The sequence below is a fragment of the Leptosomus discolor genome, chromosome 1 (genome assembly GCF_034619465.1).
Source record: "Leptosomus discolor isolate bLepDis1 chromosome 1, bLepDis1.hap2, whole genome shotgun sequence".
Lineage (NCBI taxonomy): Eukaryota > Metazoa > Chordata > Aves > Leptosomiformes > Leptosomidae > Leptosomus > Leptosomus discolor.
The window spans coordinates 184,142,544-184,161,993 of NC_141391.1; the positions used below are offsets into that span (position 1 = coordinate 184,142,544).

Sequence of the window (19,450 nt, forward strand, 5' to 3'; positions counted from 1 at the left end):
CGTGGCCAGGCAGCTCGGAGGGCCGCGGAGCACGGGCCGGGAGGCGAAGGGTGGCGGAGCGCGGGCGTATGCGCTGCCTGCCCCTGCCGCTGCCTCTCCCGTTGCCGCCGAGGGGCCGCCGGGGCGTGGGGATCGTCCCGCCCGTCCCGCCGCGGGGCCGGGGGGCCGCGCTGCATTCTGGGAGGAGGCTCGGCCGCGCGGGGAGGGCGTCCGGCGGCGGCAGAAAGAGGCGGGACCCGACGCAGGTGAGGCCGCGGCGGGGCGGGGCGGGACGGGGTTGGCCCAGTGCCGCTTCTCCGCGGCCCGGAGGGGCGAGGGGGAGCCCACCCTGCAGGGCCTTGTTTATAACTTCTGGGAGGCGGGTGTTGGGGCTCAGGTGGGCTGGTTTGGCCTTGCGGCCCTCTTCGGCGTGAGCCTGGGCCTCCTGCGGCCTCGGGGCCGGGCGGGCCTGCGGTGCCGCTGGCTGCCGGCCAGGCCTCTGGGGCAAGGCGGCCGCTCCCCCGCGGAGCGGTTCGGACAGGGCAGCCCTCGGGTGTTGGGTCAGGCGAAGGAAGGTCCTGGCGTTGAGGTTCAAGTAAAACCGCCCGAAAGGGTGTAAGAGCTCTCCTGGAGAGAAGCCTACGGGCTGCGCGTGGGTTTGGGTCTTTGCGAGGCTGCATGCAGCCGGCAGTGTTAGGCCAGTGGGTAACGGGAGCAGGCTGACGTTACACTCTTGTGCAAGGTGCTTTAGAACGCCACAAACAGACAGCTACATTTAGGTTTTCAGGTGTATAAGAATATTATTTTAGCCAGTGATAGCAAAAAGAAAAGTTCAACACATCACAACGTAGTTTCTTGCATCTTTTGGAGCTTCTTGTTCTAGGTACTGTTGGCTGGGATGTGCTAGGCTGTATGGAGTACTGGGTGTGTCCGCGCCCAGTTTTTATGGAATTACCTGTCTGAATATTGCAGGGACAGTTCAGTATGGAGCAACAGTTGTAGGTGGAAAAAATATAATAAACACCTGAATTGGAAATATGATGAAAAATACACATTTCTGACTTCACCTAAAGTTTCTTTCTACTTTGTTTCAAATAGACCAAGTATTGAGAAAGTTTTAGGAAAAATCTCTGTGTGGCTGCCTATGTATAAACTAGGGAGAAGCAGGGCATCTTCTCAGCTGATTACTCTGGAGGATGGAAAAATGTTTCTGCTTTGGTAGCATTGGTTCACTAGTAATCACACAGTGTGTTTTTCCATCTTTTAAGAGGCTCTTGTCTGTAGTTATGGACAGCATGCTGTATTGCAGAAATCATTAGCTCTGTTTGGCCCATAAATTTTTATATTTATATGCTATTAGGTTGTAATCTTACCAGATGTTAAAGATAAATAATTAATAAATTTAGTCATTTTTCTCCCTTAAACATCTTTACGCATAGCATATAAATAGCTTATCCTTATGTGAGGATTGTAACTTATCCTGAAGCTTTCAGTCAAGGGGTTATAGTTTCGTAGCTTTGTTTGTCTAGGTTTGTATTTAGTTCATCGTGAATTACTTAATAATGATTGTTTTCAAAGTATGTTTGCTTTGTCCTTTCAGCTTTTGTGCTGGACTGTACAAACATGGGTTTTCTTCTTAATTGTAACCAAGCTTTTTTTTTAAAGTTACTTCTTACTCATGACTTGGTATTTCTGTGATAATAAAATGTCTTCCACTTAATCTGCTAAAATTAAGACAACAAAATTTATGAAGACTAATAAGTATTAATATTAAACAGTATTTTAGGGACCTCGAGGGCCACAGATGTGTACAAAGAGCACATTGAAAGAATATTCTGGACTTGTGATTGAATAGACTTCATAATAAACCACCTCATTTGTTTATTTGTTCCTGTGCTAAACGTGTGTGTGTGTGTATTTAAGCGTAGTTACTTGTAGGGGCTGAAAGTGCTTTTGAGGGTTGGTTTGTCAGGTGTCTTGCTTCTCTTCAGATACAAAGCAGCATGTGTATCTTTTAGTTAAAACTTAAATGTTAACCTGTTAGTTTTCTACATCCTGTCAGCTGGGAAACACTGCAGAAATTGCTTAAACCAGACATCACCTTGTTATGCTTGCAGGATTTTCATTGGTTGGGCGCTGTACCTTACGCTTAGTTAGGAAAGCACAACTTGTTGGTTGTTATGATATACTTTGTTTTATCTGAATTAACATGGCTTCTCATCATGTTTTCAAAGACATTTAAGTTGTGCTTCACCTTAGTGTCTTAGTATTTAATGTTCCTACTATGCTGTTGGAAGCCTGTCTTGCACATAAGTCAGGTTTCTTCATTTTGAAGTAGCTAGCTTCCTTCAGTACATACTTCCAAGTTCTCTTTAGAAAGTTTTTTCCTTGAAATTTGTCAGATTACCATGACTGCACCAAATAAAGCACTAGAACTACAGCTGCAAATCAAGCAAAATGCTGAAGAACTGCAGGATTTTATGAGAGAATTGGAGAGCTGGGAAAAAGACATTAAAGAAGTGGATTCTGAACTAAGGAAACAGAGTGGTGACCCAGAAGAGGTAATAATCAGAAGTTCAATGTCAATATTAACTCAGCTATTCATAATGTATATAGTGTTTATTTTAATTACTTTTTGCTTCAGCAAAATCACATGTGTTGATTTAAAATACCTGAATAGATGATATGAGCTAACCCAGCTGACTTGCTCCTCATCTGAAATAGACCAAGGATTTCTCTATAAACTGTTCCACCAACAGAGCTATGGGGCAGTAGCCTCTGGAGGTGATGGGGTCAGTAAATTTTTAGTCAGTTCCAGGTAGATCTATTTCTGTTTGCAGCATCAGTATTACTTACTTGCTTACTGCTCACTCTTAATGTACTGATGGTATTCTTCAATGATACTGTGCAGAGAGTTGTCTTCTAAAACTTAGCTTTGTATCACACATGTAATATTTGCTGTTACTAGATATTGAAAGATTTGTACTTGCTGTGCTTACTGGTGCTGTAGAGTTCCTGAAGACAGCTTACTGGATGGATTTCTAAAACAAAACCAGCTAGTAGATTGATACTGTATCTAGATAGAGGTACTATAGGTTCTTCAGTACAAGTGACTTTCACACATCTATTTTATAGTAAATTACTTGTTTCAATTTAGAATTTGCCACCAATTCGAAACAAGGCTTTTAAGAAGAAGAAAAGCAAAAGTAAAGTCCCTTCAAAGATAACCACTGAGGAAAACAAGAAAAACAAGATCAAGTCTTACGATTATGAAGCATGGGGAAAACTTGATGTGGTGAGTCAGAATATTTGCTGGTTAACTGAGTCTTGTCACCAGTTGATTCTGTTTTAAATAAGATTTTGTTATAGTGCTGAGAGTACAGTCCACAAGTCAGTATCTCACTGTGCAAGGTACTGTACGAACATAGAAGGTAGCTTTTTTCTGAAAAGGATATGTGTTTAAAATCTGGAGTATTGAGAAATACTTCAGTTTTCTTTTGTCTGTGCTCTCATCCAACAGATTGAATTTGACTTTAAGGGGGGAAAAAAAAAATTAACTGTAGGTCTATTATAAGGTAGTAATTCTGGTAGAATATAAGACTAAACACAGCTGCAAGTGTTAGAGAGTAGATATCTCACTTTTGAAGTGTGGAATACTCATTAGCAAAGAGGACTTAAGTAGTAGAGATTTTTAAAAACACACTACTAATTACCCTAAATTCTTACTTGTATTATTTGCATTGTTAAATTGTAATGAAGGAAATCGTTTATTTTGTCCGATTTCAGGATAAAATACTGGAAGAACTTGATAAAGAAGATAGTACTCATGATTCTGTGTCTCCAGAATCAGACTCTGAAGAAGATGGAATTCGTGTAGATGCAGAAAAGGCTCTTGCAGAGAAGGAAAAGGTTGTGGCATTATAAATGTTTGTTACTTGCAAAGTAGCAATTTGGACATAGGAGCCTTTGCAGTTTCTTTTAAAGGATGGCCCACTGAGATGGAGCTTCTGCTGGAAGAATTGCCTGTTTGGAATTTTTTTATGTCTCTTTTCCTGCCCATTATTCCAAAATAGAAAATTCTTACTGCATTTCTGTTTCTTCTCATCACTGATTGCAGCAAGGCCTGCCAGACTGTGCTTAATGTATGCTTATGATTAATGTATTGATGGGTTTTTGCTTTGAGAAGTTGCATTGCTGTGTAGAGTTGCCATACGGATCAAACTGGTGTTTACCTGAACACAAGGTCTGAATGCCCCAAATTAAATCTCCAAGAAGTTAAGATTAGTCCCTGCACGGCCAGTATGTCTGGAAATGATGGGTGAACTTGTATGTCTTCCTTGCCTTACTAATGGCAAGTTTGTACCAGTTCAATATTATTCTATTTTGCAAGTAGAATACAGCAAGACCTATCTCGTGCTTCATTGCCATGTGAGAGAGATAGGCTAAGCTGTATAGCAAATTCTGTGGTTCTGAGAAGTTTCTTTGTTTACAAGCAGTTGCCTAACACCATCTGTCAGTCCATACCTTTCTTCAGTAGCATTTCTTAGTTTGTTTTTTTAAATTATTGGCTGCATGGGTGACATCTGTGTTCTTTCCCTGCTGCTGTGGAAATTCCTTGATGTATAATCTGCTGTCTACACTGAGAAATTGAGATGTCTTTGACCATTATCACCTTGGTTGCAGTGAAGGTGTTGAGGACACACGAAATAAAAGTTGTGTCCCAAAGGAGGCGGAAACAAGAATATTTACCTTGGAAAGCAAAGATGCCAAATCTAGTTACTAAGAACTCAAAAAACTTTCAGTAATTCTCTATGGCAGTTTAAGCAACTATGTATGTGCTTGTTATCACTCTCTGGAAATGACCTACAGATATTGAAAATCAATATATAATAAAACCATGTTATAGCATAAATCATGAGAAATACTCAGTATAGGATACTTATAGTATTTTTAGTTAAAAGTTTCACTTTTAATTAATATTGTGGTTAAAAGCAAAGCAGTACGTTGCAAGCAACGTTAAAAATTGTTTGAGCATTCTAAAATACAAGTTTTGATTTTTTTCACCAAAAATTAGCGATTTGTCAGTCAATGTACAGTAATTTGCTAAAAAAAAACTTTTTTCTATTCGCAGGGTAATAACTACTTTAAACAAGGGAACTTTGATGAAGCTATAAAATGCTACACTAGAGGGATGCATTCTGATCCATACAATCCAGTATTGCCCACAAACAGAGCATCAGCCTTTTATAGAATGAAAAAGTAAGACTTGTATTGTTAAATCGATAATATTCTCTGAGATGCTACCTTCAAGATTTTTGTCTGGTTTTAAGTCTTGATTATATTATTTTTCATGCTGTGATACAGACTAGGTAAGACTGCTGTTGCAACCTGCTTTGCAGTTTCAAAGTAAAATAGGAATCGCCAGGATAAGGTATCTGGTAGTCTCATGCTTTTTTGTCTGCTTTCATGCTAGCAGTCCACCAACTTCTGTGCTACAGTGTTAAGACTTCAAAAAAAGAAAAGAGAAAGTTCACTGTCTAATTTGCCTTTCAGATTCAGTGAGCTCTATTTCTAAGGCTTTGATTTGTTTGGGGGAAGAAAGGGTACAGGGGAGTTGGTTATTCTTTCTGTTGCAGTAGGGGTTTTTGACCTCTGTTTTTCTTTCCTGTTTTGATGTATTCTGAATCAAGAGATGTTTAAATACTTGTTCTTTGCCCCTTCTGAAGCATGTAAGATTTCCACTTTGGAGAGAACCTGGAAAGCTTCAGAGTAAGCTACATCACCGAAGTTTTGAGTTTTGTTACCTGATGTGTCCAAACTCACTCATTCATATTTTGATAGGTTTTCTGTTGCGGAATCTGACTGCAATTTAGCACTTGCTTTAGATAAAAATTACACAAAGGCTTATGCCAGAAGAGGGGCTGCTCGCTTTGCTTTGAAAAATCTTCAAGGTGCTAAAGAAGGTGGGTCTTTTTAAAATTCTTTCCTTAAAATACATACAAACTGTTCATCTCTCTGCCTGATTAAAGCTTGTGTGATTTGCTTATTTCGTGTCGGAATATAATTCTCATTTCCTGTAAACAAAGAAATGGAATACAATATTGCGTATTCTTCTGGCAAGGTAAAATTCAACCAGTGAGTCCAAATGATTGCTGTAGGTGTTAGTAGTTCTAAAATAATTCAGCTTTAAATGTCTTAGAATAATGTATTCCTTGCAATATCTCAGTCTTCTTAGGTAACTACAAAAAAGGGTTATCTCAAAAGAAAACTCTTATTTTATACTCTGCTTACTAGCCTGTAGCTCCAACCTGAAGCATTGTTTTCTGATCTTCTGATAGATTATGAGAAAGTTTTAGAGCTGGATGCAAACAACTTCGAAGCAAAAAGTGAACTGAAGAAAATTGATCAGGTAATAAGATTAATAGGCCATAACTCATTAATACATGCTGTTAGGTTTGTATCTGTATCAATTTATATTTATAACAAGAACTGAATTTAACAAAATCTCGTGTTTTTTCTGGCATTTGAAGTTCACTGAGGTCAAAATCTGTAATTGAGTTTCTTCTAGATTAACTAGCATGTATGCAAATGTCAGTGTAATAGTGGATTGGCAGACTAAGACTGGATGTGTGCACCAACATCTGTGGGTTTCTTCTGAAAAGTCTTCCCTCGGATGGTTTTTCTACCTCCTGTGTTAGTGTCTTTCTCATTCATGCTTAGTTTTCTAGTACAAGGTAGCGCTACTTAGGAGAGAACCTGTGTGTTCTCTTGCCCGTAAAGCTGAACTGTGAGCCTGCTCGTGGTCCCACAGGTTGCTGTCGTCTGCCAAACAAGGAAGTGGGTTTAAGCCCAGCAGACTGTCATACCCTACTGCAAGTCTGATCCCTGTCATGACAGGGAGAAGGTGTTGATTATGGTGACCTTAGTCAATGTAAGATCAGCTGTCATTACTGTGTGAGTAAGCTTATAACTCTTCAACTGTAGTTTTGAAAGTGCTTGAAAAATTTATTTTCAGAATGAAGACCCAAAGTCTCCAGTAATTGAAGAAATAAATGATTTGTGAATTGGAATACGTATAGACAGGTTTCATGGGTCACTTTACATTGTGCTTCAGAAATTACATACTTTTTATTTACCAAGTAATCTCCTGACTCACACTCCCTCATAGAAATACATTTTCAAGGACAGTTTAGAATGATCTCTTCAATTTGCATTCAACTTACAACACAGGCACTTCTGTTAAAGTGCTTGGCAGATTTCTGCATCTTAAAACTTTAGAATTTATTGTAATTTATGCTCTGAAAATGTGTAAGTGGGGAAAATACTTACTGAGGAAAAAACTACATCTTTGCAGGCGCTGTCATCAAAAGAAAGTTCAGAACAGAAAGAATTTGAAGATGTGGTCAGACCAGAATTTACAGATGAAGAGAAGCAGCGCATTGAAGACCAGCAGCTCAAGCAGAAGGCTATTACAGAAAAAGATCTGGTAAGTCACAGGTCCTGGTGGAACAGGAGTTAACGAGCAAAGTGTTGTGTTGTGCTATTAGCTATGCAGGTGTGTAAATTAAACCTGATACTGTTTTGAACATAAATACATGTCCATGATATAACCTTAATTGTTTCCCATTTTGGACTCTATCGGGAGGGGGACAGTGAGTTCTGTTTGGACTCGTCTGTAGGAATAATTATACAAGGTAGCTTTTACAGCCCAAATTGTGTTTGATAAGTTTCAAATATGTGGTAAGATAAGTAGAACTGTATTTTACAAAGATCCCATTTCTCCAGTATTATGTGCATCTTGACCCCTGCTCATCCAAGTAGAGTTGTGGACTATTTCTTGTGTTTTCAAACCTCTGATTACATGGTAAAAAACAGTTATAAAAAGGACTTCAGGGAGTGCAGGCAACAATTGACAATAAAAATGATATCTGGAAACATGATAACATACCTTGACTCACAGTTGGCTTATTGATTTCTCCCTCTCACCATGTTGCAATTAAGAAATAACATTATCAACTAAAACGTGATTTTCTGTTTTCTGGCCTAGCTATTTAACTTCTGACTTTTTAATCAATATTCAAGTTTCCTATACTGGTTGCAAGAGGTGATTAGTAGGAAAAGAATGATAGCGTACATTAAGTTGGTAAAAGAATCAGAAGTTTGAAGAGGCCACAGAAAAGAAGTTTCAGTCTAGTGCAGTGCTTCATTGGTAGCAGAATTGACTCACTGTGGGCCTGTTCCTGGCAATATGGATCCATCAGGTCTGAACTGTGTCCTTTGCTTTTTTGCCAAGGATAGTCGTGGTGGTGAAGATGATACATGGCTTTATATTAGTACTGAGGAGCAAAAGATATTTTTAGTCTTGGAAACAGACATAAAAAGTAATGTAGTCTTGTGGTATGCAGCACTAATTAGAAGTAATATTTGAGAAGAATAGTTTCATGGATGTAGCGGGATAAAGATGGATTTGTGCAGTGCAGAAAGTCTTGAAAGGGGAATTGCAAAGGTTCAGCTTTGTTCATCTTGCGTTTTAATTTAGGAGGTACAGCGTGGCTTATCCTGCACATCCAAAGTAAAGATAAATCACAAGTTATAGACTTATAAGTCTACACTTAAACTATGTGTGTAGCAATTTTTTATTTTTGTCCTTGAAGTACTAGAAAATATGAAGACATTTTTTTGTGGTCTGCCTCCAAGCTTAGATATGAAGAAATATGCTGTATCTGCTCTGATGTGGGTGTTCTTTGTGATCCGTCTTCTCGATATTGTGACCCTGTCTACTAAAAAGGGTGGGAAAAGCTCATTGCACTAGATGTTAACGCTGTCTTTCTAACCTAAATATTACAGGGTAATGGTTATTTCAAAGAAGGCAAGTATGAGGCTGCGATAGACTGTTATACCCGTGGTATAGCAGCAGATGGCACCAATGCGCTTCTGCCGGCTAACAGAGCCATGGCCTACCTGAAGATTGAAAAGTAAGTAGGATGGCATGTGCTATACCCTTTCTTTCTTTGTTGTGAACTAGTTGGAAGAATGATCCAATAGATTTTCACTCAAGTTACTGTCATTCCTTCTAATTCTTTTTAGAATTCAGTATAGAATAAATTGAACTGAAAACAGTAACGGGGAGAGAACAACTTTGTGTGTGATCTTACAATGCATTTCATAGGAAAGAAGTTCTGAGAGAATAAAATAGCATTGCTATGAAATTATAGTTTCTAAAGTTTTATTTTTTCATTATTTTATGTGTGTAAGATTCTAGATATTCACCTTTCTTGAAGGACCTGCCCAAAGCTCTGTGAAAAGACTAAAAGCTGGTTAGCTACTAAATGTTGCACTGTAAAAAGAAGTGGATTATAATTTCTGACTTCAAACAGAATGGATACAAGATTTTTTGGAAATCGTAATATTTTTAAATGTTTTCTTTAACTTCACTAATGGAGACGTGTATGTAATTAGTTTATTTTTAATTAAGCAGCAGGAAATATATGCTTTCTGGCAAATGAGAGAGATTCCATATGACCATTTTTGAAGTCTGAGTTTTTTTTTTACTCCCTGGTGATGTGGTAGTTTAAACCTTTTAAACTGGTAGCATGAGAAGCAGAGCTGAGCGTTATGTTGGTCATCTGTTCTGACATGGTGTGGCTGGGTATCTGTAGAGACAATACATTGATTTCAAATTATAAAATAGTTTGCAAAGGTAGTATTTCTGACACCACACTTGTAACTTAGTACTGAAACCATTGAGGACTTCATAATGCAAATCATGTTCTCATAGAATCAGAGGAAGTGATACTTTAATTGAATGACCAAGCAAGAAAATCAATTCTGTATGATAAATCAATGTATCATGGGTCTTTACATTTCAAAGAGGACCCAAACATAAAATGTAGCAGAGGCTCACTGATATTCTTATAAACCTCTGGAACTGGTAAGAACTGAAAAAAACCCACCTGTTTCCATAAATTTAATGACAGCTTTAAGGAAGAGAAAAGGAATGGATGAAAATACTTTAGTATGCCCATAGTAGAATCATGATCTAATATAATTAAATATAACTGTGAGAATGAAATTTAATCTCACAATGAAGTAAACTACTTTAATGCAAGGGTATACTGACTTCTCATTCTGAAACAGTTAAGGACAAGTCACAGAAATTCAGATGTAGAGAAATTTATTTTCATAGATGCTTGCTTCTCCTTTTTTTTTTTAATGGTATTTCTGGTTTTCAGCAGGACAAAGCTATGATGCTGACTTTCATTTTAAGCCTATGTAATGTTTAAACTGGACTCTGCTCTGACAGGCTTTAAGGGTTTATTTTCACAGAGGAAGTGAATTTCTCTGTGATGATAAAAAGAGAGTCAGCAGTGTGTCTTGAGATACCAAAAGATTTGGCTGCAATTTCAAGGTGCTGAGAAATCGTATCTTATATGTTTACTTTCATTTTACATTTTAGCTCAGTGCTGTGTATTTGTAGGTACATGGGTAATTAAGATCTCTCTTCGTATTTTAGTTGTTTTGGGTAGCTCTGCTTTTCAGTTGAAACTGACTCTTGAAAATGGTTATTAATTTTGTACTGCTCTTTTGCTGAGATATGAAGAGGCAGAAAATGACTGTACACAAGCCCTGCTTTTAGATGCCTCCTATTCTAAAGCCTTTGCTAGAAGAGGAGCTGCCAGAGTTGCTCTTGGAAAGCTAAAGGAAGCTATAGAAGGTAGGACTTTGAATTACCCTAAGTGTGATAGGTAAGAAATGAGTATGAGAACATCCTGAGGTTGTTTTATCTTCTAATAGTAATTAAATCAATTGCTGACTAATTGAGGTTATCAGTGCAGAAGAATGGTGGGGTTCTCTTGTGTTTCATTGAGTACGTATAAAAACTTCATTGTTGGTATCCGCATGATTGGAAGACAGTTTTGTGTGAAATTACAAGTGTTGCTGCTTATGACAAGTGGTAAAAAATAGTTTGAAAAGTGTGTTTGAAAACTAGGTCGTGATGTAAGCATTAAGATGACTTACCTGCCTTTAATTATTATACTGCTGTGAAAGGAAAATAGAAGGTTTAAAAATTTGCCAGGAGTACTTTGTAACTTGAAATGTCTGTTGGTTATGTATGTTGCTTTTTCACTCAGATTTTGAAGCTGTTCTGAAGCTGGAACCTGGAAATAAACAAGCAATAAATGAACTCACTAAGATAAGGAATGTATGTATACTTGTGCTGCTTTTTTTTTTTTTTTGTAAGCCTGTAGTAATAAAATGTTTTCATCCTTTATAACATTTTTAATGTATCTTATAATTATTCCTTAAACTTTTGATCTTGGAAACTTACCATTTTTTTCAGGAATTAGCTGAGAAAGAGCAGCAGACTCATCAAGGGTATCCTGCAGTATTGATAAAAGAAACAGAAATAAAAAATATAGTGAAACTGATTGATAATCCATTACACCTGAAATCAACAGTAAGTTGTTTTGTTTTGTGACTTGCTTTATATAATGATGAGAAAAGTAGACCTTAAAGTTAAAATCCACTTTTTGCTTATGTATGTAGACTAAGTCCTGATAGATACATCTTGCCTGTGGAAAGCCCCAAATTTACAGATTTACTCTTTTGGTATTTTTCAAGAACATAACTTCAGCTTTTCCCTTTGTGTCTAACAGTGGTGGTGGTGTAAGCATTCAGCCTACAGTACCACGCTCGGGAAACACAGTCTGTGCCTGTATGTGTAATACAAAATGGGAGGGCAGCCCCACAGCCCTGCGCTGGGTCCATAGCGAATAGTGTAGTTGAGAGTAAAGGGGAGCCAGTTGAGTCTCCATGTTTGATTGCAGACTTGAGAAAGCTCTGGGTAAAAACTTTCCTTCTTTCCATCTGCTGTTTACAGTTTCTGTAGCAGCTGTAGTGGTAACAAGACATGTTGCCTAGCTGTGTCACATGCTGATGTCACCTAGGGCTACTGCAACAGTTTCGAGCCTGCATTTTCATCCACATAAGCTGAAGAATAGCTGGGTATTGATTTTCAAGAAGCACTATTTTTGGACTATGAATTATCAGTGGTTATAGCCAAATTGATGAGTTACATATAACAAAAAATGTTCAATACAGAGAGTAATACCAGTATTAGGTTTTCCCCTTTTAGTACATTTAATCTTTATACATTCAGCAGTGAGTTGTGTAAATACAAAGCGTTCACACTTTGTATGGAGTACTATAGTGTTCTGCTTGTAATGATTTCAAAATGTTTGTTTACCTCTATTAAATATATAATTCGGATGGATAGTTTTAGTAGAAAATGTGTGATTACTTTGATTTTTTTTTTTTTTTTTTTTTTTTTTTTGGTGGGGGGAAGTATTATGCACTCTCTGTAACCAGATACAATATTTCTAGAAATCTAAATGAATTTTTTGTGGAGTAGCTGAAATACTATAGACAAAGTTTTCAGTCTGGCTGCTAAATTAAGTGGAGATGCTAGGTTAATTGTTTTTTCCTTGTTGTTCTGTTAAGGTAGAACAAGTATAGGTGAAGCATTTGTGCTTTTAGTACTGCCCAAGGATTGCAGAGAACTGTAATTTTTTCATATCCACCAGGCAGTCCTAGCACACTGATGAGACGGTACATTGTCAAAGCAAACTGTGTATTGTCTGTCTCACAAGACAGGTGTGTTTTTAGCATAATTTAAAGCAGTTTGCAAACTGCTGTGAAGATGTGTGATGGGATTGTGTTAGAGTTGAACAGACAAATTTACAATTTCTAGAAGACTAAATTGTTGAGTATGTTTGTGTGTGTTTGCATCTGTATTTGTAGACCAATGTACATTATGTTCATGTTCATGAAATGAAATTCCAAAGTAAAAGGTGATGAATTCCCCCCCGACACACCCCAAATTGTGCTTTCTTGTGAGACCTGTGAAGGTGGTGCTAGATGATGGTCAAAAACAATGGTGATCATGCGGAGATCAAACAAACTGAAGCATTTTAGTTAGCCTGTCGTCTAGAGATGGAATTGCAATTAATTGCCTTATCATATATGAACTTGGTCAACCAGCAGGGCTGAGTTACAGATATTTATAATACCAAAATTTTAAGTTGAGAGTCAAGGTCTGTGTTGCTGGATACTTACTTGTTTAGCTAAATTAGAAAGCTTGATCAGGTTATTGGTCAAAATACATGGTAGTCCTTGCTCATTCAACCTTGGTAGGGGGGAAAGATAAACTTTTTTTTTAATTATTATTACTTGGAAAACAGAATGCAGATTCTGAGATCCTCTAGAGGGAGGTTATACTGATCTGAGGGTAGAGTAATAGGATAATCATATAAGGCTTCCTGTAGAATGTCATGAAGTTTCCTTTTTTGCCATTTATCTTTATTGAAAGTATCTTCCATGTGCATCACTACAGATGAAACTGGCTTTCATGAGATTATTTAAAATTAAGCACAGCTGTTTATCTGGGGCCTGTATATACACTGATGTTGAGGCTACACATGTGACGAGGTGTGTGTTCTCTTCAGAAGCCTTTGCGAAGAATAGCCATTGAAGAAATTGATGATGACACACCAAATAGTGATTTGCCCAGCACCACTACCTTAGTCAATAACTGGAGGGATTCAATGAGTGTTGAAACAACAGAGAATCTAGATCAGGATGATCAGTTGACTACAATGGACATTCCAAAAGCAAAGCATTTGAAGATAGAAGAAATCAGTGATACGTCCCCGTTACAGTAAGTTTAAAAATTTTGATCCTCTTTTTAAAAGGTAAGTGTAGTTGAAATGCAATCTTCATTTTCAGATTTCTAAATGTGATGAGGTATCAAATATATTTTGGAGAATTTGAATTAAGGAGAAGGTATTGAAGGAAACTGCAGTTCTTATACACCTGCCTCTTTGATCATGTGGTGGTTGAGACAAGTATGATATATTTAGTGTCAGGGAAACTAGTCTTGTTCTTTAATTTCAAATATAAAGAAATTCATAATATTTTCCTGTATGCCATAGACTCTTCCTTGTGCGCTTCATCTTCCTTAGCTGTGATTTTTATTTGTAATGTTTCAGAGTATATTCTGAGCAGAAATCAAACATTCTTTGCACACCAGTTGTGTGAGAGAAAAGGAGTAGATGAGACTGTCACCATTCTTTCCTCTGCTGAGCAGGAAGCCAATAACTTCAGGTTTATTCAAGTTCTGCTGTGTTAGCTAGGCACACTCAAGTCTGGCTGGCTGAAACTAGGCTGAAGCATAGAAGCCACTATCCTATCTTTGGCCCTGCTTGAGAATTGGAACTCTACTTATTTTCTGCTTAGGAAAGCTCTGTATGCATTGGCATCATCTCATTCTGTTAATAGTAAACACTTTTTGTGAAATTCTGTCTGAGAAACACGCTCCTGCACCCACCTCTTCCAGCTTAGATGGATTTACTGTGAAGCATTGAAGAAAAAAGTATATTTCTTAGCGATTTTATAACTTCTGAAAAATAAATGGACTTGAACTGACAAATTGTACGACAAGAATAGCTCCACTGTAATCAGTGTTGAAAACGGTTTGTTCACTTGAAATGGTTGTTTTGTATCATGAAATTGCAGAAAATGTAATATTTTGTTTGTAGCTGTGCATAGTCGAAATCTGTACCATAAAATGTAGTTATTTCCAGGAAAAAAAAAGTAGAGAAACGATGAATATGTTTGTAAGTATTTGCAGGTGTGTTTTTTGAGGAAAGATGGGTAAAGCTTCCATAATTTTAAGGGTCTTTTTAGATACCTGCTTAAGCTAAGATGTGTTATTTTTAAATATTTTGATAGTATTTTAGATTTTTAATGAATTGAAAGATTTGCAATTAGGCCTCAGTGTAGGATTTCCTTAAATGTTTTCCTGATTGTGTGTTTCAAAATTTCTCTGCAGGCTTCCTGCTAGTGTGAAAGGAGTTTCATCAGTGTCGCAACCATCTTTCCCTGTGAACAAACGGAGAGAAAAAGAAGTCAAAAGGTTGTTTAGCTCCACTTCTCCAGTCCCTGCCATTCCTGCAAATTCTTTCCAGCTTGAGTCTGACTTCAGGAAGTTGAAAGACTGCCCGGAAAATTTGTATTTGTACCTGAAGGTATGAAACACAATATTGATTGACAGTGCTTGGACAATTTCTTCAACTGACATTGAAGAAACAGCACAAGCTTAGGTGGAAAGGGTAGCTATGCTTAGAGTGGCTTGACAGTGTACGATAGTCCCTTTCTTTAGTTGCTTTCACGTAATACTAAGTAGTTTGATCTACGTTTGAGTATTTCTCCTCTTGTGCTTGACTTTTCACTTGCCTCATTTTGAGTGCAGTCTCTGCATCATCTCTTTTCTTTCAGACATAGGGCCTGATTCTGTAAAGATTTAAGTACATTAGTAACAACGTTAAATTCTAATTTTTCAAATGAATGCCTCTGGGATAGTTAGACATAGAAACATTCTTATCTCTTTAAACTGAACAAGTGCTTGAAACATCAGTCTACTTAATGTGTACTTCTGCGTATGTATATTTTGCACAATAATTGCTTAGAATTCTTTTAAGAGGTTAGCAATCACCATCACAAAAAACCCAAACAAAACCCAAAATCGATGTTCAACATCAAATAGTGCAAGTGACTTTTTTTTTCTTTCATGCTCTTCAGCATTGTCCAAAACACCCTAAAAACTCATTTCTAATTGTCATGACTCAACTGTGGCTTTTTGCCTAAAAATAAAACTTTCTTTTAATTTTTCCAAAGCAAATAGAGCCTTCGCTTTATCCAAAACTGTTCCAGAAATCCTTAGATCCAGACTTGTTTAACCAGATACTGAAAATTCTACATGATTTCTACATTGAGTAAGTTTAACTCCTCCTTTGTTTTACATTGCTTATTGTTATTCAGTTTTTTGCCTTGGGTTTTTTTTGTTTTGTTTTCCCTAGCCCTACCCTTGGGCTTACAAAATTATTTGCAGCATGCAGCATTACAGGAGCATGATGCAATAATTGGAATGATTCAATTGTTTCGTCTTAAGAAATTAAACATATCCTGAAAAATCACGTAGAAAAGAGGTAAAGAAATAGCCTTTACTGTATGTTAAAATCACTTCTGCTAAATTTCAGAAACTGAAAATTGACTGTATGAAGTATTTTTTGTTCCTACTGCTGTGTATGTTCTGTTATCATATATAATTGCACGATATTAGCTTTCTATATTAACTTTCTAAAGCTGAGAAATACAGAGGGTTTCTTTTTTGTGCAGTGCTTATTGTGATGCATTCTGACCTTTATTTTTAATTACCTACTAGTATTTCACAGTAGCCTGTAGTAAATGTGTGTTGGAGCTAGAGGTTCTGATAAGACAGGACCTGACAATTATTTTTGAAATTTCTGTCTGTGCTACGATTTGAATCTTAAAGTTCATTTTGCCTGTCAGATGCAGTGTGCCGCTTCTCTGAATTACTTTCTCAGAGCACACGCTCAGAATGTTTTTACGGTCGTGGTTTATGGAGAAAAGCAAATGTAAATCAATGTTGGCCTTTCCGTTGTTTTTTTTAAAAAGTAAATATCCAGGGGTGAAACATGACATCTTAAGAGATACGGTTCTACATTTTGTGGTATGACATGTAAAAGCTAGCGAGTTGAAATTGTTTGCAATAAGGTAAAAGGCATTTCTTCTGGAGGGAGACAGGACAAGTTACGAAAGAAAAATACCATTTGTTGTTAGTATTTGTAACAATGACAGTGCCTGTTTACTGTTGACCAGAAGAGTGTAAAATGAGTACAATCTAGGAGTTTTCTGTATGGATAAAAATGATGGTAACTAATGTTGTCCTTTTGGCTGAGCTTCCGATGACCACAGGTGCTGCTTCCCCTCGCACACCCCAATTGCGTATAAAAATAGTGATGTTATGGCAAGGTGTAAGCATTAAATCGTATAATAGCCATTCTGTACTTGAACAGCAGTCAATTTGCATCAGTCTAAGTTTTTATTTTTCTTCACTCTTGCTCTGTATCAGAGTAATACTTGCATGAAGTTTTCTGGACATTGACATTTTGCTTTGTGGGTGGAAGAATGAACAGGGAATATGAGAAAGACAGGGATGGGAATTCCATTGGTCCTTTGATTTCTTTTCCTGAGGTCTTTAATATTGCTTGCAGCTCTTGAATTTTTTTAATCAACTGTAGTTATTTTTATATTTCTAATACTCTTCTTCAGGAAAGAGGAGCCGTCGCTCATCCTTGAAATCCTCCAAAGGCTATCTGAATTAAAAAGATTTCATATGGCAGTAATGTTTATGTCAGGCTCAGAGAAAAAAAGTAAGTAATTCTGTAGTATCTTTTTAAACTTCATTTGTGATACTGTAGAATCTAGGAAGAAACACCTAAAATTTAGTCCTATTCTTGTTGTTTATTACATGTAATAATCAGTTAAGATTAGTTAAGTGCCTTGCTTTTTTATTGTTTTAGAAGTTAATATGACATCATGTAATTTTTCTTAATCTTTTGATTGTCTACTGTTAAGACTTGAAAACTGCAGCTAAATCCTCTTGGTTTTGTCAGTAATACCGCTGCATTTTAGTCTGTTAAAATAAGCTTCTCTAGCATTTCAGTTCGTAGCTGGTCATGTTACAAATTTATGAATTTGTATGGAATCTTGTATCTGAGATGCAAGGTATCCAAGTGACACAGTTTCCACAATTTACAACCATTTCTTGGCAATCCTGACTTTACTGTTGGCAAAAAGAATACAAACGTCTCTAAATCACTCAGCCTAGTTGTCTGTCCTGTTCTTGAGGCATCGCTTCAATGAGTTTGCAATTCAGGTTGACATTGGCTTCAGTTCAGAGTTTATAAAAGTGTTTTTGTCTCAAAAAATTTTCTTTATTTAGCACACCAGACAGACTATGTCACAGTGAGACACTTAGAGCAAAATATTTCTCTGGGACCAAATAATGTCAAATTTACTATCTACAGCTGAGTTTCACTAATAACCATTATACTTTTGAAATTTTAATATGTGAAAAGAAAATTGCTTGCTTGACTTACTGAAGTGCAGGTAAATTCCTCTTATAAATGGCATTCACGCTTTTAACCTGATGTAAGCTTTATCTGCCATCTGGCATTAACTTTCTTCTGCATTTGGTGGCGTAGTGCCAAGAGCGTAAAGAAAAAGGCTATCGGTTTATGGTGTCAGGATGATACACCTGTTTAAGGAAATGTTGTTAGGCAGCTCGTGGGCATCAAAATAAAGCGAGAGGTTCCCTTTGCTACTTTTTTTTTCATCCTCTCAGTAGTTCTGAAAATTTACTCATATTTCAGCTGTACAATCCAACCCTTAACTCTCACTGGGGAAAGAATTGGACTAATTTACCTTAAGAGTGTGAGTAACAAAAATAACAGTTTATGTTGGGATTTTCTTTTACAGTTACACAGGTATTGTTCAATCATGTGAACCACATGGGACTGAAAAACACTTCTGTTGAAGAATTGGAGAAGAAATATGGCATTTTCTCTTAGTGAGATGACTGACGTGTAAATTCCTGTTTCCGCACTTCTTTCATGTGGAAATCTGCCGAAGCACCTATAAAGACTGGAATTTTGTTGCTTTTGTATAAGTAATGAAATGAAACTATTAAACTTGGTTTAGCCAAATGGCAAGTGCCTGAAGAGATAATTGTCTAGTTCTGCAGGTACATTTGCTTTCCAGCACCCAAAACAATACAGATCTGCGTTGTCTTCAGTGGAAGCTTTTTGCCTAAAAACAATTGGGCAGATTGGCATTCAGGATTGGGGCTGTAGACAGAGATCTTTATTAAAAGGAAAAAAAAAAATTTATGAACATGTCTTTGGTAAGAATCAAATGGTGTATATTACAAATGTGCATTTTTTTTTATTTTAGAAAATAAACTTCATGTTGAATTGAAGACACTAAACTTTTAAGGATTTTTTTTTTTTTTAATTAAGGAGCTTAAATCATCCTTCTCTAAAGATCTGTGCCACGTAAGAACATGTAATGTGCAAAGCGAACCTGAGGTATGATGGGCAAAAAATTCCAGGATTCTTTTACTTGCGTTTACCCAAAAGCTGAGTTTTAGCATTGGCAGCTGAGGTATTCCTGTGAACCTCAGCTGTAACTGCAGAGTAGAAGGAAGCCAAATACTGTAGAATTAAATTAAAAGTATAGAAACAAACACTTTTTTGTCATCTTCAGAGAGTACTCTTTAAATATTCTGATGAAAGTAATCTCTTCTGTCAGTTGTTCCTAACCAGGTAAAGCCCTTAGGAAGCTTCAGGAAGCTGAGCAGAATGCCTTTCCAGTAGGGAGAAGACAAAGGCATAAAACCACCTGGAATTCTTACATGAGATAGGAAATAACATTAGGCACAATAAACTGTTCATACTGTTCACATGACCAGAAGAAGGACATAACAGCCCTTGTCAAGGGTACTGTAAGATTTAGCTGTAGTATCCAAGTAGTGACATCTTAAACTTTG

The 19,450-nt window shown here is 37.1% G+C and overlaps 1 protein-coding gene across 2 annotated transcripts; it reads left to right on the forward strand.

The window, feature by feature from the left end:
* The first annotated feature begins 207 nt into the window (after positions 1–207).
* On the forward strand, positions 208–18,880 carry RPAP3 (RNA polymerase II associated protein 3). 2 transcript variants are annotated; one of them, XM_086480363.1, is made up of 17 exons: positions 208–245; positions 2,382–2,540; positions 3,137–3,274; positions 3,766–3,888; positions 5,111–5,238; positions 5,821–5,942; positions 6,318–6,388; positions 7,334–7,465; positions 8,827–8,954; positions 10,572–10,693; positions 11,112–11,182; positions 11,321–11,437; positions 13,485–13,696; positions 14,870–15,065; positions 15,715–15,812; positions 17,173–17,273; positions 18,382–18,880. In XM_086480363.1, the coding sequence occupies exons 2-17, from the start codon at positions 2,388–2,390 to the stop codon at positions 18,471–18,473; spliced, it is 2,004 nt and encodes a 667-aa protein (XP_086336489.1). In that variant the 5' UTR covers positions 208–245; positions 2,382–2,387; the 3' UTR covers positions 18,474–18,880. The 2 variants fall into 2 exon arrangements, with proteins under 2 accessions (XP_086336489.1, XP_086336494.1); XM_086480368.1 differs by having other exon boundaries at positions 13,488–13,696.
* Positions 18,881–19,450: the final 570 nt, after the last annotated feature.

What these genes read in the sequence shown, in the direction of transcription:
- RPAP3 (XM_086480363.1), top strand. Translation starts at nt 2,388, where the DNA reads ATGACTGCACCAAATAAAGCACTAGAACTACAGCTGCAAATCAAGCAA. An exon ending in AGAGTGGTGACCCAGAAGAG is followed by an intron (nt 2,541 to 3,136) that starts GTAATAATCAGA and finishes GTTTCAATTTAG; the next exon opens with AATTTGCCACCAATTCGAAA. An exon ending in CATGGGGAAAACTTGATGTG is followed by an intron (nt 3,275 to 3,765) that starts GTGAGTCAGAAT and finishes GTCCGATTTCAG; the next exon opens with GATAAAATACTGGAAGAACT.